The sequence below is a fragment of the Manis pentadactyla genome, chromosome 11 (genome assembly GCF_030020395.1).
Source record: "Manis pentadactyla isolate mManPen7 chromosome 11, mManPen7.hap1, whole genome shotgun sequence".
Lineage (NCBI taxonomy): Eukaryota > Metazoa > Chordata > Mammalia > Pholidota > Manidae > Manis > Manis pentadactyla.
In genome coordinates this window covers 38,918,338-38,943,728 of record NC_080029.1, presented here as the reverse complement: position 1 = coordinate 38,943,728, position 25,391 = coordinate 38,918,338, and the positions used below count along the sequence as shown (strand labels likewise).

The 25,391-nt window shown below is 36.4% G+C and overlaps 1 protein-coding gene across 1 annotated transcript in view; it reads left to right on the top strand.

The window, feature by feature from the left end:
* The window catches only part of SYT16 (synaptotagmin 16), a 154,362-nt gene that overhangs the window by 39,038 nt on the left and 89,933 nt on the right, over positions 1-25,391 (top strand). Inside the window, 2 exon segments of the mRNA XM_057488395.1 lie at positions 6,513-7,023; positions 7,025-7,098. Coding sequence (XP_057344378.1) covers positions 6,578-7,023; positions 7,025-7,098 — 520 coding nt within the window. The 5' untranslated portion in view covers positions 6,513-6,577.

Sequence of the window (25,391 nt, the reverse complement as noted above, 5' to 3'; positions counted from 1 at the left end):
CTTGCTGAGCCAACTTTAGTCTTTTTGAGATCTTCAGCTCTCAATACAAAACTGTTGGATAGAGTGTAAAAAATGTATTTTAAAGTAAGCCTTCCTTGACCTAACCAATACTTTAGATTTTTAAAAAATTTTCATTTCGTTTATTTTGCAAGTAATTTTAAGTTTTCATTTTTAAAATTTTCATTAATGAAACAGGCAGCCACAGTAGAGTGGAAACAGAATGAAAATAGACTTTGAAGTCAAACAACCTTGATTTGAACCCCACATTTAGCCACTTATTAGGAAAATATCTTCACATCTTTCTAGTGTCTTCATTGTCTTATTGGCACTTTGTGAAGATTTGGAATAGTGGTTAAAGCAAGGGGGAATCGGAATACCAGATCCATTTTTTTAGTGTAGGTGTGAATTTTGGGTTAAGTCACTCACCCTTCCAGAGCCTCAGTATTTTCAACCATAATATGGGAAGGTTGATATCTTTCACAGAATTTTTATTTAGATAAGTTGTCAAAAAACATTGCATACTGTAAAGTGTCTGGCAGGTGTTAACTGTAATGGTAGAATCATTTTTCTGATGTCTTAGTACATTAGGGAATAGATCTCAAGAGTTTAATGTTTTTACCTTTTAAAATGTTTAGTTATGAATAACTGATATTGAGTACCCATTAGGTACTGGGTTCTGTTCTAGGTGCTTTGTGTAATCTAATTTCTGTAGTGAATTGCAAGATGAGGTAAAGCTCCCCATATTACAGATGAAAACATTTAGGTGCACCCAGGTAACACTATTTGCTCTGTGCTGTGCTATAACACAACAAAGGGAAGATCCAACACCAAGCCTTGTTTGTGTGATTCTGAAATCTTTACTATTTACTTTCTTCACTCATTTTTCTCAATGTCTACTTATGGAAATGAATTTTGATTATAAGGAAGTTTCACATTTTACTTTACACTAATTGCTCCCCTGAAGCCCACTGGTAAAGGGTCTTTTGGATTGGTCCTCCCCTAGCAATAAAAATATGGCTGTATTTTATTCATGTTGTTGACACAGAAAGTCCTCAGTACTCCATTTTTATATTTGTTAAGATGCCAGCATTTAGAACACATTTTGGACAAATGCTACAAAAGATATTCCGTCTCAATGGCACATATTCCTACCCATGTAACAAATTTGCTCTTAACAGAAAACACCTATAGAATCATGTTAAAGATGAATTGCAGCCCGTTTTGTAGTTCTTATTTTGACTCCATGCATTATTCATCTTTCTGATCCTTCTTGTTTCTCCTAGGTAATAATGCAAAATACTTTTCTCTTAAAGGCATGATAATTGTCATGAAAATTAGATTTAATTAGCCTCATGACCACTCTAGGAAGTCAATAATAAATAACTCACCTCTAATAGATGATACGAGGAAATTACCTAATGGCTGCAACAAGGCTCTTTAAATGAACCCAGCATTCTTGATGAACTTGTATACGATTTCAATTTGGGGTTTGGTTACCTGGGGACCATATTATTGGAAACATTTTCTTCTTTCTCAGAATGTGTCTGACTTTCCCCAGGAGCTGATAATCCTTTAAAAATCACACAGGCATATAGGTTTCCACTTTAGCTCTCCCCAAAATAACGTGGAATTTTAAGGCATAGTTCCTAGAAGCATGGTAATTCTTATGTCATAATTCTTTCTCTTCCTCCATGCATCTGTCATCAGATAGAAAATGAGGTCAGAAATATATAACAGCTTTTAAAGGACCATGAGCATTATTATTCTGGGTATGGAACTATTCTTTACTGTTCCAATTACCCTTCGTGGGGATGATCTAAATATGTGATAAAGCATATGGCTCAAGAATTTGATAGATTTTTTTCCCCTAAAGAAATACAATTCTTTAATTTTTTACTGTTTCGTAATACCGTATGTGTAAAATAACCTTAATTAAACATTTTTATAGTTAAAACATAATTCTAATTAAAATGAAATTTAAGGAAATGTAGCTCTTAGGAATAGATCAATGGCTTTCCTTTCATTTTTATTTATCAATTGTTACTCGTTATTTATTAGATTGCTAGTTTATTCTGAGTGCTAGCAGAGGTCGTAAACCTTCCCTGGTCATGTTTGTGATAGGATCTTTTATGTTAAATAGAAACACACACACAAACCTTTTTTTGTTTTGTTTTATACTTCAATAATATTGAAATGTCATGAACTATTTTAATTCAAATAATGAGCCTTCTTAGCTGCCACAGACCTTATATATATTTTTTTCCTTCTAATCCAGGGACCTGGACTATCTTTTCTTTCCTCATGTGGTTTTATTATTATTATCATCATTATGACACCAGAAGCTACTTTTTCTTCTTGACTGCAAGAAACCGGGATAGCAGGTGTGTATCTGGTATTACCCTTGGCGTGCCCTAGGAGTCAAGTTGAAATTTACGTAAGCAGCAAACATATCTCCCTGGTTGCTCTGCCAGCACTTAGCCCTTTTACCTTAGTATAAATCAAAGGTCTCCAGTGTTGCTAACTAGGTGATTTTTCAGGTTCTTAACTGTAGGTGCCCTTCTTTCATTATTAATTTGGAATGCAACAACCAGACACTATTTCATATATAGACTGAGATTTGGCCTCTTCCCAGTTACTCCATCATCATTGGACAGTGATTACTGACAAAAGTTACAGAACCAATTCCCAGCTTCAATAATATGGTACTTTTTGGCCCACACTGGTAAATTCTTAGGTCTTAAAGCAGAAAGGAACTGTTAGAGGTCATCTAGCAAGTTAACTCCACTTTAAAGATGAAGAAAAATGAAGGATTCAGAGCTACATAGCTTTAAAATGTTTCTTTAGAACTTTCATTCATTCATTCAATAAACATAGAGTCTCTACCGTGGGTGAGTCAGAGCTATTAAGTCTAAACCTAGTCCCAGCCCTTACAGTCTCATAGTCCACTGGAAGAGGAAGATTGACAAATAATCACCATACCAAGTGAAACCTCATATCCTAAAGGCACATTCAAAGCACTCTGAGGCCACACCTTTGATTATAGACAAAGAGTTAATATAGGAAGCAAGAGGAGTTTCATTATAAAGAACAAGTAAGTATTTACCAGGCAGGCCAGGAAATATTTACCAAACAGGCTAGGGAGAGAAGGCTCCCTGAGCAGAGCAAACACAGGTCAGGAAAGAGCACAGTCATTTTGGAAAACGCTTCATGTGCTCATGTAACTGGCCTGTAGGACATCACAGCGAGGGCTGGTGAGGGTCGGCGGGTCCTCACTGTGGGACTGCACTGTTGGAGACAGCGCATGCACATCTTCAGTAAGAACCAAAGGTAGGGCTCTGTGAGTTTTGAAAATATTGAAATAGTTCCAAGCTGGGTGATACATAACCAGTAATCTGAGGCCTCTCCCACCATCCTGGTGTACCCCCAGACCTCCCACACCCAGTGATCAGCAGTTTAAGAGTTGATCCCTAGCAAGAGGCCTTGAGGATGCCTCTAGAAATAGGGCCAGTTAGCCGACACTGATAGATTGTTTTTTTTAAAGCATCTCTCCTCTTGTATGCCTCGTAAAGAATGTGAACTTTATCCTGTAGGGTAGGGCTGGAGAATTCAGATGCTTCCAGGGATCAGGCAGGCCGTGCAGAAGTGAGCAAAGAAAGTGGGTATATACAATAGGGAAAGATGAGGCGTGTGTGCTTTGGAGGCATTAAAATTAATTTTTAAAAAACAAAACCCCATGTCGATAGACATAAGCAAATGGTGATTTTGGCAGAGGGGCTGCTGGTGCTCTAGTTTTGCAGTATAAGTAATAAGGAACCATAAGGGGCTTTTGTTTCTGTTCTTGTTTTTCTAAACGAGGGGAGTGATGTAAGCTTTATTTTTTAGGAAAACTGCCATGAGGGGTTTGATGGATAGAGATGACAGAAGACAAAGAGATATGAGACCAAGAGCATGCACTGTCACTTGTTTAAAGATTGGACAAGAAAATGCTGGCTTAAATTCTAAGGTTTTAGAGTAAATATGAAAACAAAGTTTTCTGTGTATAATAAAATGAAAGGATTATTGAGGAAGACAAGTCATTTCTGTCTTAAAATGTTTTAGGTACCCAAAGGACAGTGGTAGAAGCTAAACCCAGTGATTTCTCAGGGAACTTTCTGGGTCTGTGGTGGCCTGAAGCTTAATAACTTGGGTAAAATATTTATGGAGAAACAAACAACAAAAAACCTGTGGGTGAGAAATGGGGCGGAACAAACGCTGAAAGAGCTCTTTAATGTGACCAAGCAGGGAGTTTCTGTGGTAACATGGAGATGTTTTCAACAATTCTGAGTAGGTTTTATTCATCAGTTTAATGAATTTGAGTACATGCTATATGCTAGACACTGTTCTATGCACAATTTTAAGTAGCATTCATTAATCATTTATTGAGAATTTGCTGTGTGCTTGGCACACTTCTAGGCACTGGGAATAAACTAGAGAATAAAACAGGCAATCCTGCCCTACAGGGAACTTCCATTCCAGGAATGGAGATGGGGTATAATCCTGATAGATCAGGTATGGTGAGAACACTCAATGGTGCATTGAGCTGGGGAAGCCTGCAGACTGAATCAACTATGTATGTAAGATGTAGGGAAATCAGAGTGTGGGGAAAGGGGACACAATACAAAATAGAATGGAGGCAAGTCTTCATAGACCCCAAATTAGCAGAACTTGGAATGGGGGAGTGTTAAAGAGAGAAATTCACAGCCACTAGGATGCTGTGAGTCTAGTGTTACACACACAGCAGAAGTGATGGCTAGATTTTGTTGAGCTGAAACTGAGATTTTGGTGAGACCTAGGGGGAGCTATTTCCTTAGATAAGCATTTTTCAGACTTCGGTGGGTTTCAGAATCACCTGGGAAACTTGACAAAGATACAAAGACCCAGAGATTACTTGTTCAATGAGCCTGGGTCCCTGTGCTCTGTATTAGTTCGCCAGGTGATTCTGACTCAAAGTTTGAGAATCACTGTCTTAGAGAACCAGACATAAAAGCCTGGAAAGAGAAACTGAGCTAAGTGCTGGAGATGTATATTTTGGGGTTCTAAAAAAACTGTTAATTGAGGCTTATGGATGCTCAACTCTTCCAGCTAATGAGAACAAAGGGCAAGGAGGAGAAACCATAGGACAATGATTGGTTGCTGTATTTAGTTGATGGAAAACAAAGAAGAGCCTGAAGGACAGACACATGAGTTACTCAGCACAAGGGGCAAGTGCAGAGAGCTCAGTTTCCCTTTAATTGGAATGTGGAATCCATGGGGACAGAGACCTCAGGGTTATCTTATACCTGGCATTGTGCATGGCCCTTAATCAATATTAATTTATTGAATGAATCAGTGCATACATGAAAGGCTGTCCCAAAAGCTAAGCAGAAATCTTTAGGATAGAATGAAGGCAGTCATATCACATACACTAGCCTGAAGTCAACAGGACTGAAACTTATGGGATTGCTGGTAGATTTAGTCAGAAGGAGGCTATTGCTATAAAAGAGATGGGAAGATTAAGTACAAGCAATGAATTTAGGCTCTGCTGTCATTTCATTCATCATGAACTGTTGACGAGCAGTGTAAGGGCACACACACACACACACACACACACAGATATGCATATGTAAGGTGTATATACTGGTATGCATGTATATATGTAAAAGTAGAGCTAGCCCTAGAGTCTTTGTTGTGCTCTGTTCTGTTGATGTCCTATAGCTGCCTTCTTCAGGTTGTGAATGCTGTGGGAAGAAGTGTCCATCAGGAGTCTCTCAGGCTGTGGGGGGCTGCCTTTGAGAGGCTGGAGCACAGACAAAGGCGATGAGATGCCAGGAACACATCTCCAAAGGGCTGTGTGACCCACTTGCCACCCTCAGTTTTTCAGTGGTGGTTTGCTCCCCAAGAGTAGATAAAATTTCCAGAAATTTCATACAAATATAAAATCCCACTTTAAGATTTGTTAAAAGCTTTTTAATTCCAGGCACCCATTCCTTTGAAAGGATAAATCTTTGTGTCTCGAAGCAGAGATGCTTATTAGCGTGCTCTCTGGGATCTGCAGGCTCATAGATGAAACATCCAACCTTTCTTATATTTTGAAATGTCATGTCCAACTGCCTCTTAATGTAGATTCATTTATCCTTTTCACACTGTTAAGTATGGCCTAAGGGGGTAGATTTCTCTCAGTCTGCATGAATAGAGCCTGTTTCTGCTAATGGAAGTTTTGCACATGCCTGAACAGTGAATAGACATTGAAATAATCTACATTTAGACTTCTACAGTCATTTTTACTTAGTTGCTTTCAGATTTCCATGAGGATCTCTTTTGTCCCCACATGCTGTTTGACATTGATTGTAGGTATCTGGTGATGGGTCTAAGGTTGCAACTTTAACAGGTGTAAGTATTTCTTTCCTCTGTTTCAGCTAAGAAGTTTTAGGAGTGAAATATTCACAGCCAGTAAAAGACCTCCAATTTAATTTCTTGTCATGCTTATTCTGTAGTTCACACTAAGTCCAGAGTGCTGAAGAAACTGAACAAATGGACTTGTAGACATCAGATAGCTGGCATGGTGTTGGCCATGGAGTCTCAGGAAGCTCTGAACTTCTTCCAACCTCTGTCTTCCTGGATATCTTGGATTTATGAAGCTCTCCAGCAAGCAGGAGATAAGTTATCTGCTTCGTTGGTTAATATAAGCAAACAGGAATCTAAATTGAGTGACAAGCTAGACCAGGACTTAGATGATATTCAGATTCAGGAAACTTACTTTGAAGATAAAAAACAAGGCAATGATTGGAGTCAAGAGGATACAAATTCCATGGTTTTTGAAGTGGACCATTTCTCCTGTTGTAATAGTTATTTGCAGGATTCTACCCAAAGTTCAAGCCCTAGGTTGAGCCAACATGCAAAGGATTCATGTTCCATAATGTTCCAGTGGTCTAACCCGACCCTCGATGACCAAAAGCCACCACATGTCCTTCCTTCTATTGCTGAGGAAGAACGTCACCTTGAAAAGCAGGAGTGACCTTCAACACAACATTGACAGCAAGCTCTCTGGCATTTGAGAAAATGTTAATGGAAAGAAGCAAGGTAAGTTAGCCAGTGATCATTTTCTCTGGGTCCTTCCAAAGGGAATTACACTCATTTTATTTTGACTCGTTTTATTATCATATGAACTTTATTTTTCTCTGTCTTCTACCTTTCCTTATACTCGCTTCTTATTTAGAGATGTAATCCTCAGGAATATTTTCAATATATTAAACTTTGGAAGATCCATTTTTTGTGGGCTCCATATTCCAAAACAAGTAGTTCTGAGTAGTGAAATGGTAAAAATGAGTCTGTGGGTTCTGTATGAGAAGTCCCTATGCATATGTCATGCTTTTTAAAATATCTTTTAAAATGTTCTTTTTTTCGCTAGGTTAGGAATCTCTAGATGTTACTATTTTATTCAGTGTGAAATCCTGTGCAAAAAGCCATCCTTGTTGCAAAATTTTTAGTTGATAACACTCCAAGAACACTTCTCACAGTGTTTCACCAAGATGTGATGTGAGATGACAGTAGATAGGAAATGTTTGAAATAAGAATAGCTTGATTTTCTTTTAGCCTTGAGTGGAAAGGACACATTTAAAACAAACTGCCTATTGAGCTTCTAGCCTTTCAGAACTGAGCATATAATGGGCCTTTAAATAAATGAATAATGAATATCATGCAAATGCAATTAACTGTGTAGCTATAATATGTTCTGTCATGAATTTCTCATGCTTCTAATACTTTAAGCATAAAGTATGGACATTCTATTTGGTTGATATACAGAGAAAGGTGTTGGGTGTGTTTATTCAAAGTGTGGTTGTAATGCATGCAGAGCTCACAGATTATTGGATCTTTTATGTGATGTAAAGGTGAAGTTACTAATATTTTTCTTGGAGGTAGCAGGCTTTTCTGGAATACTTCATAGTCTCTTCATCCATTTTCAGTGATTCCTCTTAGCTTTATCTTTTCAGGGACATGTTTTATCTGGGTACATGAAGTCTTAGGAAATGAGGGAACAAAACCTCATATTCTTTTTACCATGTTTTTTTGATATTCAGACTCAAATTAAAATAACATTGAAATGTGAGAATAAATTTGTGAAAAGTAAATTATTTATTTTTTGGGGCTGATTTTTTTCTGAATATGATAAACTATAAATAAATGCAATTTAAAGTCTTTAAAAGTTATCTGCAGAGATAATTCTACAAACATCTGGGCTACCAATAGGGTTTTTTAGGTTTGACTTGAAATTTCTCCTCCTATTTTAGGAAATTCTTGCTAAAGCTGAACTACATTAAAATTATTAACATGAATTTTTGGCTTAATAGGTGCTTAATACTGGCTTTTGTTCATCTTTGTAATGGTAATAATCTAAAGGCAAAAAAACAATTGTGTTCATTTTTCTATTCAGGAGGTATTTGTTTACTAGTTTGTTGCCTCCTGGAAGGCAGAGGCCATGCCACAGATTCATTTCTGTGTTCTTACCATCAAGCACAATGATAGACACTTAACAGGACAGTAAATAATAATTAATGATGGGACAGCAACAAGGAAAGCTAATAACTCTAAAAGGTAGATATTATTATTATTATTCTCATTCACAGTTGAGAAAATTGATGCTTAAGGACTTTGAGAATGTACCCAAGATCCATATTTAGAAAGAGGCAGATATCTCAGTCTGTCTCTCAAGTTATACATATACTCTCCCTTTTTTTTTTCTTTTCCAAGGTATAATTTACATACAGTAAAATCCATTCTCCTGAGTGTAAAGTTTGTGGGTTTTGGCAAACACACGCAGTTGTGTAACCAATGACACAATCGAAGTATAAAACAGTTTCATCACCTCAAAATTCCCCCATGTCCCTTTGCAGCCAATCCTTTTCCCTACCTCAGCAGCTGGCAATTGTTGATATATTTTGTGTCTCTATCATTTTGTCTTTTCCAGGATGTCAGATAAATGGAAATAGTAGTTTGTAGCCTTTTGAGTCTGGCTTCTTTCATAATGCGCCTATGGTGATGCGTTTGAGATTCATCCATGTGGTGTGTTTCAGTAGCTTGCTTTTCTTTTTTTTTTAATTGCTGGCTAGTGTTCCACTGCGTGAATGCATCACAGTTTGTTGATTCATTAATCAGTTGAGGGATATTTGGGTTGTTTCCAGTTTTCAGCAATATGAATAAAGCTGCTATAAACATTTGCAAAACAGGTTTTTGTGTGAATATGTTTTCATTTCAATTAGGCAAATACCTAGGAGTGGGATTGCTGGGTCATATGGGAAGTATATGTTTAACTTAATTTTTTAAAATTTGACTGTTTTCCAGAGTATCATTTCACATTCCAAAAGTAACGTATAAGATTTACACTCACATCCTGACCCAGCACTTTGTGGTGGTGGTATTGTTATTAAAAAAATTTTTTAAGCCATTCTCATAGGTGTGATAGCTCAGGTTGGGAGATAATTGTGCAGTGGTCTCACATTTTTCCATATCCTGTGAGCACATCCTCTAACAGCCTTTTATTTTGGATTATCTTTCCAGGGATGTTTGTATGACAAAGAGCCTTGGAAGACAGAGATAGCGTCTCCCTCCAAAGCAGAGGAAAGATTTGTTTGCTGTCTAGTCTAATAATGTCTCTTCAGGGCAAAAGCTTAGGTAGATTTGCTTGCAAATGATAGAGGTTTACCAAACTTTGTGTTTCTTGGCTCTGACATAAACCCATGCTGCATGCACAGCATCTATGTAAACCTGCCTCCTCGTTGCCCCATGATACTTGGAGAGTGGGGATCCAGCGTGAATATAAAGCCCATGTTGCTGCACTGGGAGTAATAAACTGCCCTTTATCTCTGACCTAGAAGTCTTGTGCCTTCTTTCACTGTTTGTAAAACTGTAGCAGGCTAACTTGTTTGTATACAAGTAAGGTAAAATCTCAGGTCCTTTGGAGGTTTTAACATCTCATTTGGCTTTAATTTGCATTTCTCTAAAAACCAATGACATTGAGCATCTTTTCATGTGATCGTCAACTGTACAGCTTCTTTGGTAAAGTCTTCAAATCTTTTGCTCACTTCTATTGAATTGTTTGCTCATTTTTGAGATTTTAGGGTGATGTTTATATTCTGCATATGAGTTACTTTTCAGGTACATGATTTATAAATATTTTCTCCCAGTTTTGTGGCCTGTCTTTTCATTCTCTTAACAATGTCTCTCAAAGAACAGAGATTCTTAATTAGATGAAATTCAACTTACCAAACTTTTCTTTTATGGATTGTGCTTTTAGTATCATATATAAGAAGTCTTTGTATAATCCAGGGTCACAACAATTTTTTCTTTATGTTTTACTCTAGAGATTTTACACTTAAAGGTTTTACCTTTAGGGCTATGATCTACTGTGAAGTAATATTTTTTTTTTGATGTTAGGTATGGTTGGAGGTTCTCTATCCCCTATATAGATGTCCAAACATACTTTAGCCATTTGTTGAAATGACTATCCTTTCCCCACTATATGCTTAAGCATCTTTGTAAAAAATCTATTATCTATATATTTGTGGATCTTTTTTATGGATTCTCTCTGTTTTCCCATTAATCTGTATTTGTGTTCTTTCTCCAATATCACACTGTCCTGATTGCCATAGTTTTATAATAGGTCTTCAAATCATGTAGTGTGAGCCCTCCAACCTTATTTCTAAAAAGCTGTTTTGACTATTCTAGTTTATTTGCTTTACCCATGTATTTTTTACAATAAATTTATTGTCTTTTACAGGAAAATTCTGTTCGGAATTGTGTTGTGTCTATAGATGAGTTTGGAGAAGCTGATGTGCCAATAATATTTGTTTTTCAATTCATGAACATGGTATATCACTTTATTTATTTAGTACTTAGATTTTTCCATCTGTTTTGTAGTTTCTAGTGTATGGGTCTCATACAGATTTTGTTAGACTTACACGTAACTACTTCCTTTTTTGGGGGATACTATTGTAAATAATACTTTTGTAACTCTTAATTTCCAATTACTACTTGCTAGTCTATAGAAATTCCATTGATTTTTTGGATGGTGACCTTGTATTAGCAATCTCCTTAAACCTACTGATTAGTTCTAATAGCTTTTTGTAGCTATTTTGGGATTTTCTACACAGACAACAATATAATCATTGATAGAAATTACAGTTTTATTTTTTTCCTTTCTGATATCTGTGTCTATTATTTATTTCTCTTGACCATATTATCATGTTGAACAAAAATGGTGAAAGGGGACATTTTTGCTTTGATCTAAGCTTGGTGGAAAAGCTTTGTCTTTCACTATCATTTAGTAGCTCTGTGTAGATATTCTTTACTATGATGAAGAATTTCCCTCCTACTCCAGTTGGCTAAGAGTTTTTATTGAAAAGGGTGTTGAGCTCTGTCAAAAGTTCTTTTGCATCTATTGAGATAATCATATGATTTTTCTTGGTCAGTCTGTTGAAATGAATTACACTGATTAATTTTTGGGTGCTGAACCAATCTTGTATGCCTGGGATAAAATCCACTTGAACATAGCACACTGTTCTTTTCACAGAATTTTGTTTGCTGGAATTGTGCTAAGGAACTTTTTTTGTCATCTATTTTCATTAGGGATATTAGTCTTCAGCTTTCTTCTCTTTCAATATCTTTGTTTGGTTTGAGTATTTGGGGAATGTTGGCTTCATAAAATGAGTTGTGAAATGTTTTTCCTTTCTCATGGTCTGGACAGATTTGTATTAAATTGGAATTATTTATTTCTTAAAAGTTGGCTATAATTTTCCAGTGAAGGCATCTAAACCCAGAATTTTTTGTGAGAAGGTTTTGAAATACAAATTTAATTTCTTTAGTTATATAGGATTATTCAAGTTATATGTTTTTTTCTTGAGTGATTTTATGCAGTTTTTAAAAAAATTTTTTAAATTTCATTTATATTGTCAAATGTATGGACATAGTATTTCTTTGCCATCTTTTTAATGTTTGTAGAGTTTATAGTGATCTCCATCTTTATTTCCTGATATTGATAATTTTTCTCTTCTTTTTTTGCAGGGTGTGGGGCCTGTCTGGGTAGATGATTTTATATATATATATATATATATATATATATATATATACATATATATATATATATATATTCAAAGAGCTAGTTTTTGGTTTAATTAATTTTTCTTTGTTTTTCTGGTCCTAATTTTTTTGTTTCTGCTGTTATTATTATCTTCTTTCTGCTTGCTTGCTTTGGGTATAATTTGTTCTTTCTTTTACTCTAATATAATTATTTAGTGTATACATTTTCTTCTAAGAACTGCTTTATTTCCATTCAGAAATATTGATGTTTTCATTCTATTAAAAATGTTTCCTAATTTCCCTTTGACTTCCTCTTTGGTGTGTGATTTATTTAAAAGTGTGTTGATTATGTTTCAAAGATTGGGAATATTCTAGGTAACATTCTATTACCAATTTCTAGCTTAATTCAATTACAGTTTAAGCACATACTTTATATGATTTTAGTTTTTAAAAATTAGTTAAGGTTTGTTTTATCATTCTGAATATGTTCTGACATGTTGAATATTTCGTGTATACTTGAAAAGACTGTATTTTGCTGTTATTTAACACAGTGTTTTTTATAAATTACTTAAAGTTGCTTGAAGCTATTTTTCATATATTTAATAACTTATTTTGTCTACTGATTTTGCCTGCTGATTTTGTTTTGTTGATTACTGAGAGAGAAATATGGAAGTCTCTAACTGTACTTGTAAATTGGACTGTTTCTCTTTTCAGTTCTGCCAGCTTTTTCATGTTGTTCAAAATTCTGTTTTTAACTTCATTCACATTTTAGAAATATGTGTCTCCTTGGTGAATTGACCTCTTGGTCATTATATAATATACCTTTTTATCCCTGGTAATATTTCCTGACTTTGATTTTAATATGGATATTCCAGCTTTCTTTTGATTGTGTTGGTATAATAAACTCTTTTCCATTCTTTAACTTTAAATCATTTTTAATTTTATGTTTATAATGGTATTCTTGTACATACCATATAATTGGGTCTTGCTTTTTTATGCAGCCTGACAATTTCTCACTTTTAATTGGTCCATTTTAACTGTTTATATTTAATGTAATTGTTGATATTGTTGAATTAAAATCTGTTATTTTGTTGGATTGTTTCATTTGTTTCCTCTGTTCTTTGCTTCTTTTATCCTATTTTCTTTCTGCCTTCTTTTGGGCTAAGTATTTTTAAGATTCCATTTCCTCTCCACTCTGGTTCATTATTTATATCTTTTTAGAAAAGTTTAATAGTCATCCTAGACTTATAACATTTATCCTTAATTAGTTGCAGTCTATTCTGAATTAAAATTTACTGCTTGAGCTATAATTTGATGTTACAACAGTATATTCCCAATTCTTCCTTCCTAGCCTTTGTTTTATTGTTGTTATATATTTTATTTTTATACAACCAATAAATACTAAATGCACTGATACTGTTCTGCTTTAGATGGTTGATTATCTCTCAGAATGATTAAAATAAGGTGTAAGAAATTCTGTATTTACATCATTTATGCCATTTGAAGCACTCTTAATTTTAACTTTTTGTGCATGTATGCTGCTAATGAATTATCTTAATTGTTTGTTTGAAAAGTATTGATTATTTTTTGAAATATATTTAGGTAGGTATGGAATTCTGAGTTGACAGTTATTTTCTTTCAGCACTTTAAATTTGCTGTTCCACTGCATATGGCTTTCATAGTGTTCATATGAGAAGTATGTTATAATTCTTACATTTGTTCCTCTGAATGTAAAGTGTATTTTTTCCACTGACTACCTTAAAGAGTTTGTGTATATCTGTGGTTTTCAGCAGGATGCATCTAGGGGTTGTATGTGTGTGTGTGTATTCTGGTACTTAATTTTTTTGCTTTTTCTTTGACCTACTTACGTCGATAGTTTAGTGAGTTTCACTACTTTTGGAAAATTTTTGGCCATAATCTCTTGAGATATTTTCTTTGAATTCATTCTCTACTGCTTCTCCTTCTGATATTCCAGTTGCACAAATATTAGACCATTTAATATCATCCCACAGCTTTTGAGTGTTTTTTCCCTTCATTTTTTTTCTCTTTGTATTTTAGTTTAGGTAGTAGTATATAAAGGAATATATTTTTAAAGTTTACTATTTTTTTTGGCTGTATAAAATCTTTCAAAAGCATTCTTTATTTCTGTTACCATGTTTTTCATTTCTTGCATTTTGATTTAATATTAAAAGAAATTATTTTTTCCTCTGCTGAAATTCCCCATCAGTTCATGCATGTTTCCTCCTTTTCCCACTGTGGCTCTTAATACTTTAATCATAGCTATTTTAAATTCCCTGCCTGGTAGTTTCATCAACTGAGTTTGGTTTTCTTGATTTCTTTGTCTCTTGACAGTAAATTTTTCCTTTATGCTTTTTTACTTGTCTTGTAATTTTTTATTGAAAATCAAACATCATATGTAGGGGAAGTAAATAGTATTTCTATCTGGAAATAGATTAGCCTTTCTAGTGCTGGGCCTTTGGTGTGAGAAAGCCTTTAGTTGAGTCAATTTAGTCAGAATTTGATCTGGGTTTGAGTTTTATTGTTGTTACTGTTAATCTCAATGTAATATAGGCTTCAAAATTCTCTGTTCTTAAATTGTGTTTAGGGTAGGGCTTGTTTGCTATAGAGCTGTCAAAATCTGCTCCATCTTTAGTTTTGAGTTTCCTCTTTTTGCCTGTGTCTCAGAGAGGGTCTCTCTCTTTAGACTTTGTTCATTTCCCAGAAGGAACCTGCTGTTATTCATTACTTGATGTTTGCTGCTGTGGTGGGGTTGTGTTGGAAGTTTCTGTTTTTTGCTATTCTTAGAGCCCCCTGCCTTGGGCAGGTGCTGTGTTCCTGTGCCTTGGGGTTGGGGACTTCTCAATTAACCTGTCTCTTCCTGAGAAGCAGGGGATCTCCAGTGGTCTGATCCCAGAACTTCTCTCTGCTCCTTTTCCAGAGGAGCAGGTTTTTATTCTGTTCTATATATCTACCTTGATGTGTCTTTACCTGTGCTCCAAGGGTGACAGAATTTGCTATCTTTCCCCAAGTGGCTTGAAGCTTTTTTTAAGATTGAAGTATAGTTGATACACAATATTATATTGGTTTCAAGTGTACAATACAGTGATTCAACAGTTACCCACATTATTAAATCCTCATTCCAGCGAGTGCAGTTACTATCTTTCAACGTAGAAAGATGTTACAGAACCTTTGGCTATAGTCTCCATGCTACACTTCCATCCCCATGACCAACTTATATTAGGATTGAGATTTTTGTGCCCCTTTATCCCCCTCACCCTCCCTACCACCCACCCCAAAATCTCCCCCATGGTAACCACCTAAGTGTTTCCTTCTTGGTTAATTGAGAAGGCCCTAACCCCAAGGCACAGGAACCCTAAGGCAGTTAGCTCTAAGAATAGCAAAAAACAGAAGCTTCCAATATAACCCAACCACAGTAGCAAACAGCAAGTGATGAATAACAGCAGGTTTCTTCTAGGAAATGGACAAAAACCTGTGGTTCTAAGCCCATCCATATTGTTGCAAATGGCAGAATTTTATTCTTTTTATGGCTGAGTAATATTCTGTTGTGTATGTGTTCCACATCTTCTTTATCCATTCATCTATTGGTGGGCACTTTGGTTGCTTCCATATCTTGGCTATTGTAAATAATGCATTGATAAACATGGGGTGCATGTATCTTTTTGAGCCAGAGATTCTGCTTTGTTTGGGAGGTAAATTCTTAGAAGTGGAATTACTGGGTCATTTGGTATTTCTATTTTAAGTTTTGGCTTAAGACTTTTGTTGCATAGTGGAAATATAATAGAAAGATCTCACTGAGACTTTACCTCTCCTATAACAGCTGCTCCTCCCCTCCTTCAGAACCGTACTACGAGAAAAGCCTTCTCCACTTCTGTCCTGCCTCAGTCTTTCTTGGGAGCACCAGGTGAGTTTTTCAGAGATGAGCTTCTAAGTGGGTTTCAATTTCCTTGGATTTGTGGTTCCAGTGAGTTCTGTACTCTTGTACTAGTCCACACTCAGCCTTTGGCAATTCCTTGTATATGTTAACTTAATTCTTTCTATCAGCTTGTGTAAATCCAGCATCTGTCCCTGGCAAGCAAATGCTTGGGTCCTTTCTCCCTTTAAAAGAGATTTCATTTTTCAACTTTTGAATTAGTTGATTGCTATGTGACCTCAGGTCTCCAATGAGGTTAAGAAAATGTGTCATTTTCACAATTTATCTTTATTTTGTTGTTATTGTTTAGAGAGTGGGAGCATTATTTCCGATTTTCCACATCTTATTTGGAAGTTGGGACTTAGAGCCTACACTATAGTCTAAAACTGAATTGGACATGCTCATTAATTGGGGTAGCATGTTTGGGCTGGGAAATAAGTATACAAATAAGATATTGGTTTCCCTTAAGGAGTTCTGTAATGCTTAAGAGATAGATAACAAGTCCTATAAAAATAGTTTGTGGTAATTTCCAACAATTATGTACTTAGTAACTCTTGAGACGATCAGAAAAGGTTCTATAGAGCAGATGATGTAGGGATGAAAACTGTGAACATGAGTCAGAATTTAACAGGTGAATGGAGGAAGAAAGGCATTCTATTGGAGAAAAGGACCTGAACACAGACGTATAGACAAGGCTGACATTTTCAGAGATGGATCATGGATCAGACGAGACTTAAACTGCAGTTGGGAAGGTTTTTGTTTTTGTGTTAAGAATTTAGCTTTTATCCTGTAAGCAGTTGGGAATCTCAGAAAGATCTTAATCCAGAGTGATACCAACAGAGCTCTGTTTTAAAGGATAACTCTAGCATAAGTTTGGAGGCCAAACTAGAGGAAGGAATATATGTTAGGGAGCTATTATAGTAGCTTGTAAGAAGATGCAGTGTGTAAAACAATATGAATATGTGAAGAGAAATAGTTGTCATTATTTTGATGTTGCTTCCCCAAAAATGCATCTCCAAGTCTTTGACAGGGCTCTAACAGGGCAATTGGGCACACTGGCTCATTACTGAGAGGTGGAGACAAAAGTCCATGTTTCTCTCTCAACCTCCTTTAATGCTGAGTTGGGATGGGAATTTATCTCCCCATGTGGTCTCTACTAACACTGAGCTGAGAGCAGCCTCGTTGCTATTGGATGGTGGTGAGAATTCTGTCTCCATTAGACTTCTTCTGACACTACCCATTACTTCCAGTTGGGGAGGGGGTGGTGTCTAGACTCCCGATGTGGTCTCTAATACTGCAGGGGTGCAGAATGTTCATTGCTAGCCATCAAGGATGATAGTCCTAGGTCCCTGCTCAGCCTCCCCTAGCACCCCTCCTACCCATGGTGGCACTGGGGTGTCTATTTTCAGCCTGGGGAGGATGTACATCTAGGCTCCCCACTCAGCCTTTGCTGGCATGGGAGAAACTGAGGAACACAGTTTTTTTCTGTGCTGCTTGGCTGGAGTAGAACATTTGTTGCTTAGAAGTTTCCTGTTTTGTGAGGCCACCCCTTCCCTGGTCTTTTGTGTAGAGGGAGCAGGCTTTTCTCGAGGCCTTTCATTCTCTGTGCCCATAGGCATTTCTGGGTTGCAACTCCTTCTGCTTCAAGGCTAGGATAGATGAGGCTAAAGAACTTGGGGAACTTGCCCCCATGGTGTCCCTTGAGTCCCCCGTTCCCTACTGGTCTGCCTTCCTCTCTGCACCTCTGTCTTTGTTGCATATGCAGTGCCTAGGCTTCCGTTGTACTTAGGGAGAAGGATAGGGAAGAGGACATCTGGTCATCTTCTGGAAGTGAAAGTCTTCAAATTACACCTTAACAGCCTTATGACCTTAAACCCCACCCACTTTTCTCCATTTCACCGTGAAAATACAAGCAATAGAAAATGATAAAGGGTGGTATCTTTGTACAGGTAAATATAAGGGGCAAGTATTTCTCTATGATGAGAGGTCTTATGTGATGGCCCTTCTCAGTTACTCAAACATTTACTGAATGCTGTCTATACAAAGCACTGTTGGGAAGGGACAAGTATATACAAGTATAAGGTGTGGGCGTCTCCTTCAGGTTATTAAAAAGCTTATTCCATTTGTTTACTATGTTCTGGAAGATGCAAAAATGTTTTTAATGCCCTGGTTGCAGTAGGATTGGGGAATACAGCGGAGACCTAGAATGAGGCAGTCCCATTTTTTCAATTTACTCATGACTTTGTAGATGGAGGAGCTTTACTAGTTGCCTCTAGGGAACTTCCATCTTTCTCTCTTTCCCTGACATGATATAGCTCACTAATTTATTTCAAATGCCTTATAGCCAATGAACACAAGCTCTTACTCCTCTTTTTTCTCAAAGTATTTAAATGCCCTGAGGACCCTATGAAACTAGGACTGGACTCTCAGCTGTATGAATGTTAAAACACTTGTTTTGTGGGATTTTACCTGCTGGTTAACAGACTTAAATTATCCTCACAGGCTCATTTTTTCCTTTATATCAAGGGATCATGTCAGCTGCAGTACATGGGCTGTTTTGCAGTGTATTGAAGAGATGCGTTTGGAGATATGCTAGGAAAAGGCAGCATTTTAATCAATGATTTATATGCACTTTTTAAAAAGCCTTGTCAAGCCTGCTTTTCCCATTTAACCTTGAATTCTTTTCATAACAGTGTATCTTGATTTTATGTTTCTTAATGTGCCATATTTTTCTCCACAATAGACTTTAAGCTAAATTGGCCCAAAACAAGAGGGATGCTGAATGCTTTTTGTAACCATGGAAACAGTTCTGGGCACTTACTGAGGACCTGGTTGCCAATGGTAATGTAACAGAGAAAATAGATACACTTCATTTAGCAGTTGCCTATGATTAAGAGGCAGATAGACTCCTTATAGTGCCATCTCAAGATAAGATCTTCGGTTTAAAGACTGAAATCCAAAACACTAACTTCTCAGTTGAGAAGCAGTTATGACACTTTTGATATGTGATGGGACAGAGTTCTAATTGCATTTAAAAATCATCTTTGTTTTCAGCTTTTTCACCTCATGCTTTTTTTTCTTTTGAGGCTGTTTTTTAACCACATGTATTTGTTTTCAAGAAATATGCTCACTATTTCCTGAAATAGCCTGCTAATGGAATTAATATGTTCCAAGTACATTGGCATATAGAACTTTAGAAACATTCTTTGGCTAGATGAAATGTATTTAAAAAATAGAACAGCAGGCTTTGAAATCATGGTGATATAATTTGATTTTTCAATCAGATAACTCTATGTAGCTAATATAACATGGAAGGGAAAATCCTACAGTGTTCCTAAGTTGCTGGTTGGTCTCAAGCTTTAATGGATTAAGGTATTTTGTTTTGTCAGTGTTTTGGGATTGCTTCTGGTGATTGAGACTAAATGGTACCAGGCAACATGATGCAGTTGCTTTATAAACAATACATGACTCATTTCTTTTCTGTAGGATGCATTATTTCACATGAAGTGTTGGCCCCTGCCTTTCCTTTATTTGTAATACTGAAACTTTGCTTCTTCAAGTGCTTTCTTGAAAGTAAACATATCCTTTGTTAAATTTAACTTCATTTGTTAGTTCTTCATGATAGCATTTGCCATCACATTTCTTGGTTTTCCAGAACTGTCCATGAAAGAAAGGTGTATGTAGTATTCTGCAAAAGCTTCAGAATTTGTTTTCTAAGAGCTTTATGAAGTTAATTTTCTTGATGTGTTGACTTGCATGTTTTAGAAAAACTAGGTATTAATGAACATGCTAGGAGCTGACATACAGTTTTCAGAGCTTTGACATATAAGGCAAGAAGATTTTACTGCTATTTTTATTTATTTTGCAATTTTGTGTCATTTTTAAAGGAGATTTCAGGCATGTAACATTCTATATGGATAGAACTTAGAACATGTAACTTGTTCAAGTGGTCAAACTGTGGATTCAATTTTTACCTTGATTTCTGGGTGTTATAAAAGAATGCCGAAACATTTTTAAGGACAGGTTTTAAAATGAGAAAATAAAGTCCTTTTTCTATTTTCTCATTCTTGCCATCATTAGGAATGGGGTAGAGAAGTTAGAGAGGTAGTTATACTAAGAAGAAGTTTAAATTCCATTTTTAACAATTCCCAGGGAACCAGAAATTTTTCTTTAATAATGGAATGACTTGATAATAAAACATCTCAGGGCTCTGTCTGACCCTGAGACTCAGACAGTAATAGAGCCAAGTGCACTTTTTTGTAATTATCTAGCCTAATGGGGAAGACGCTGGACTCAGACAGGAAGCACACATTTAATAAGACCTTTTTTCATTTACTATCTTGTTTCTTCTTGCCAAGGGAAATTCTTACCTGTGTGTTTGTGTGTTATTTATTTATCTTTTTAAATACCATAGAGGTATTATCCTCTTCTCTTGTTTCCCTCTTCTGTTCTCCTTTCTTTGGTAGATCCCCCTTCCTCCAGTAACTTTATGATAGATAAATACCCCTGAGGAGGGTCTTGTTTCTATAAAAGTCTTATAATGGAAATTTTCTGAGCTGTGATTTTGAGTTCCTCTTTCCTTTGAGCTCCTGTAAATTATGCTCAGGGGTGGTCTAGGCCATTGCTAGTAAAGTTTTTAGCACTCTTTACATTACCTAGTTTTTAAATTTATGAAACATTTCAAAAACAGAAAAATACAGCATTAGGTAACAAATACCACAAATCCAACACTTAACTTTGCAAATCTTACTGTTTTCTATATTCAATTCAGATTTATTATAAAGGAGCCATCTAGGAACAATAGCATCAGAGTCCCCTGAGAATCCCTCTGTTCTATGTTATCACTAGAAATAAAATAAATCTAAACTTGAGGTTATGATTCCCAATGTGTTTTTATTGTTTTTTTGTAAATATTTGTATCTATATAACATATAACATAATTTTGCATGTTTCAAAAGTTTATACAAATGATATGCTATTGAACATACTATTCTGCAACTTGTTTTTGCTTTCCACCCAATGCTATGCTTTTGAATTATTCAGGTACATGTAGATTTGGTTTACTTTAACTGCTACATAATAGGCTACTACATTAACTAACATACCATTTATCCATTCTTATGATCAACTAATTTGTCTCCAAATTTTCACTATTACAGACAATTCTGCAATGTAAATATGTCTCTGAGCACATTTACTAGAATTTATTCAGTTCGTGTGTATAAAAGAGACAGTCCTATTTTGAGCCCCTTTCTTCCTGGATTGAGGTCCCTTGAATAGATTCCCTTGCCCTGTCCCATTTTTTCTTGCAGTGGTTGGAATTGGTTCCTTTTCTTTGTTACCAAGAGAGTCATAACCAGTAGTGTATTCAAGGCATTAAAAGAACCTAAGAATTGTGTGTGGTCTCCATAGCAAATTTAAATAATGAATAAGAACATAAGGGCAGTGATACCAAATGTTAGGGGGATTACAGGCTCCTTTGAAACTTCCATGAAAGTTATGAACCTACTTATTCAGAAAACCCATACATGATATGTCAAAAAAAATTAATAATGAATATCATGGGCTTATGGACCCCCCTGAAGTTCATCTATAGTGCTCTAGATTAAAATCTACAAATAAGAGAGAGCAAATAACAATACAGTCAGGAGTCAACCATTATACCATGTCACTTGACATGGCTTTTCTAAGAAAATAAAATTGAGGAAATGCATTAGGATCTGTGATGGTTAAACTGTTATCTCTCTACTCAAATCCCTTTCTGCCATATCTGGCTTTGGATGTTGGGGCTAGAATTCTGCAAACTACAATTCTCCCTTGCTGGGGCATATACTCATGTTGCCAAAAGGGGCAGTAGAGGGATATTGGAAGATGTGAGGAAGAGAGAAAGAACTTAATTTTTCCTGTTTTTACTCTCTGTTCCTGTTATTGGCACCTCAGCCCAGCCCTTCACACTATTTGTTTGTCACTGCTTTCTAGTCTCTAACTTCTTTCAACATTCCAGAACCAGCCTCACTGCACCCACTCAGAGGTGACAGCACTAGTCAGGCAGTTTCCCCTTCACAGATGGCTGAGCCCAAACTCTGCAGAGCTCCTCTTCTGAGACCCTGAACTACACAGCAACAAGGTGCTGCGAGCTCTTCAGATATCTGAGCCTCATATCTGCAGGGTCTAGCCTCTGAGCTTCTAGTTTCTAATAACCTTGACTGCTTCTGTTTGCTTCTCCAGATGGAGGGGAGGAAACTGCTTCCTGTGGTTACAATCTCTGGGCTCTTTCTGTGTTCTCCTTTCTATTCATTCAATACCTAATACCTATGGAACCAATTCTTTATATTAAACACTCTATTTTGAAATACTTCTTGTGGTTTTTGTTTCCCTGACTGTATCTTGACCAATATATTAATTAAAGTGTACAAGCAATTGTATAGATTTTGAAGTAGTCTATATTAATTGTGCAGGAGTTAGAATCTATAGGTAAACTGAGACTTTCTGGAGGTGATAGGTAACTGATAAAATGGACATCTAAGTCTTACCTTTATCTGGTAGCTATCAGGTAAACAAACATATGTCAGGTGATAGGTACCATATAGGAAAATAAGACAGGGTAAGGGGGTAAAAATAGAGCAAGTGGTATTTCATATTAGGTGGTACTATATCTTATATGGAATGTCCTGTATTTTATATAGGCACTCCTATATTTTAATGTAGAATGACCTCTCTGAGAAGTGAAATAGAAGCCTGAAAGGAAGTGAGGGAGTGAGTTATGCACAAATGTGAATGAAAAGCACTGCCATCAAAGGGACAAGTAAGTGGATAAGCCATGAGGTGGGATGAGGAGTGTGTATGGCAGATTGATTGTAAGATGTGGCTTTGTCCACAGTTATCCACATCTGGTCATCAGTAATATTGCCCAGTTGTTACTCTGGAACTTTTGCTGTTCTTGGAATTTTCTGATTTTTTGTAAATCTTTTGCTTAAGGACATCAGGTATGGGATTATCACAGGAGACATTCCTGTTTAAGACAAGACTTAAGAACTTTTATATCATTTCAAAAATCCATTTCTTTGGGGGATTAAAAATTATTATGCAGTTGAAACTTCAAGCATTATCTTCTTAAGATGTAATATCAGAGCCTACTTCAAAAACAAAGTAAGAACATCATGCTTTTCTGGGACTATGTAGTTTTTCTTGTTTGATCCTGTAAAAAGCGCCACTGCTAAACTTTTGTATGTGAAGTTGTAAAAGTGTTCTCATGCATTAAGACCATAATGACAAGCAGTTATATTTACTTGAATTTGTGCTCGATCAGTTTGTGCATGAACCATGGTTTCTTACCCTTGATGCTTCTTCCCTCTTAGCCATAAAGTGGCATTGAGGCAATATTGCTGATGTCCCAGAAGCCATGCTATTTCTACAACTGAACTAAACTCAAGTTATATTGGGAATTTATCAATTTATTATAAGCAAAGAGAAAAAGGATGTAAGTTCAAGTAATTGACAAATATGGGAATAAATCTGGTTTCTTGGGAGTTTTATCTGGGAGTTCAAATATTGTCTTTGGGACCTGGTTTCTCTCCCTCCACCTCCAGTCATTTATCTCTGCTTCCATCTAAGATTGCTCCATTCTCTGGCTCCATGTGTTGTGAAACAGTTGCCAGATGCTCCAGGTTTATATTCTCTTAGATTATAATCCAGTGTAGAGAGAAATGCTGCTTTCTGACAACTAAAAATACAAAGAAACAAACAAACAAACAAACAAAACTTGGCTTTTTTTTGTTGGCAAACCTTAGCAATCACCAAAATTGGAAAATGTGATGCTCTGACTGGCCAGGCCTAAGTCACACATCATTCCTGGAGCTGGTGTAGAGAGAAATCAGAAATGCAGTCTGAGTGGAGGAAAGGTGGTTTGCCAGAAGAAAATCAGGATTCCAGAAGTTGGAAATTTTTCAGGTGGAAAATGTCAGCTGTCAGGTGGAAAAAAACCCAGCTCTATAAGAGTCAGTGCCCTTCATGAATATTGCCACTGCCTTTGCACTGCACACTGATTGTAAGTCTGTTCCAGTGATTAGCCTAGATTCCTTGTGTCACCACATATGCGACATGTCAGCACAGATGCCAGGAACACCTGCTTCTTAGTACCTAAGAATGTACATCTGCTGTGCATCAAGAAAATCAATTTTTCATTTGATCCTTCTGATTTACATAATGGCTCCTTTCTTGGATGTTAGAAAATGTCTCTAACTCACCTTTTAAGATGGGCGGAACTGCGCAATTAACTGTATGTGATCTGTATTGGTTATCTATTGCTGCATAACAACTTACCATGACCTCAGTGGCTTAAAATGATACACATTTAATATTTCAGTTTCTGTGGGTTAGGAATGCCAGCACAGGTTAGCTGGGTCCTGTGCTCAGGATGCCACAAGGCTTCAATCAAAGTATCAGCTGGGATGCATTCTCATTTGGGGTTGGACTGGAGTAAAATCCATCCCAAGCTTTCTCAGGTCATTGGAAGAATTGATAGCCTTGCAGATGTAGGACTGAGGGCCCCAGCTTCAGAATGTTGGCTGTTAGGTGGAGTTGACTTAGAGGCTGCCTGTGGTTCCTAGAGGCCACCCCCAGTTCCTTGCCTTCTGAGCTTTCCCAATGTGGTTGATCACTATGTTAAGGAAGCAAGGAGAGCCTTCTGGCTAAAGAATCTTACGTAATATAATCATGGGCATGACATTCTGTAACCTTCATCATACTCCACTGGTTAGAAGCACATCACAAGTCTCATTCATATACCGAAGGGGAAGGGATCCCACAAGGGTGTGAACACTGGGAGGTCAAGATGGGGGTGGGCATGACCACCTTAGAATCTTCCTACACAGGATCCTATATTGACCATTTGAATAAAGTAATTACAAGAATGGTAGGAGTTACTTACCTGCGTTCACATGAGTTATTTGCTTTTGTGGATTTTTTAAAATGAGGAAATTATACTTTTGTCTTAAAAGGCAACTGCTCTTTTCTCTTGTCTGCAATTTTTCATAAAATGATTTTGGTTAGAAGTTAAAACTATAGAGCTGAGTCAATTTCAAAATAGTAAAGAGTGTGAAGGAAATGCAGACTTCATGGGAAAACTCTTCCCTGGCACATGCCCTTTCCTGGGAAATGACCAAGAGACCTTGCCAAGAGTCCTTACTGATTTTGTAGATCAGGTGAAGAACTTCTTGATTGCTAATATCAGTAATAATAAATGCAACAGTAATAGGTATTCAAAAAAGGTGTAACCTTTACTATGTACTAGATATCTTATATCATTATATTATTTAATAATAATAATTTTGTGGGTGTGTCTGTGGGTAGGTGAGTAGATTATTCCTAG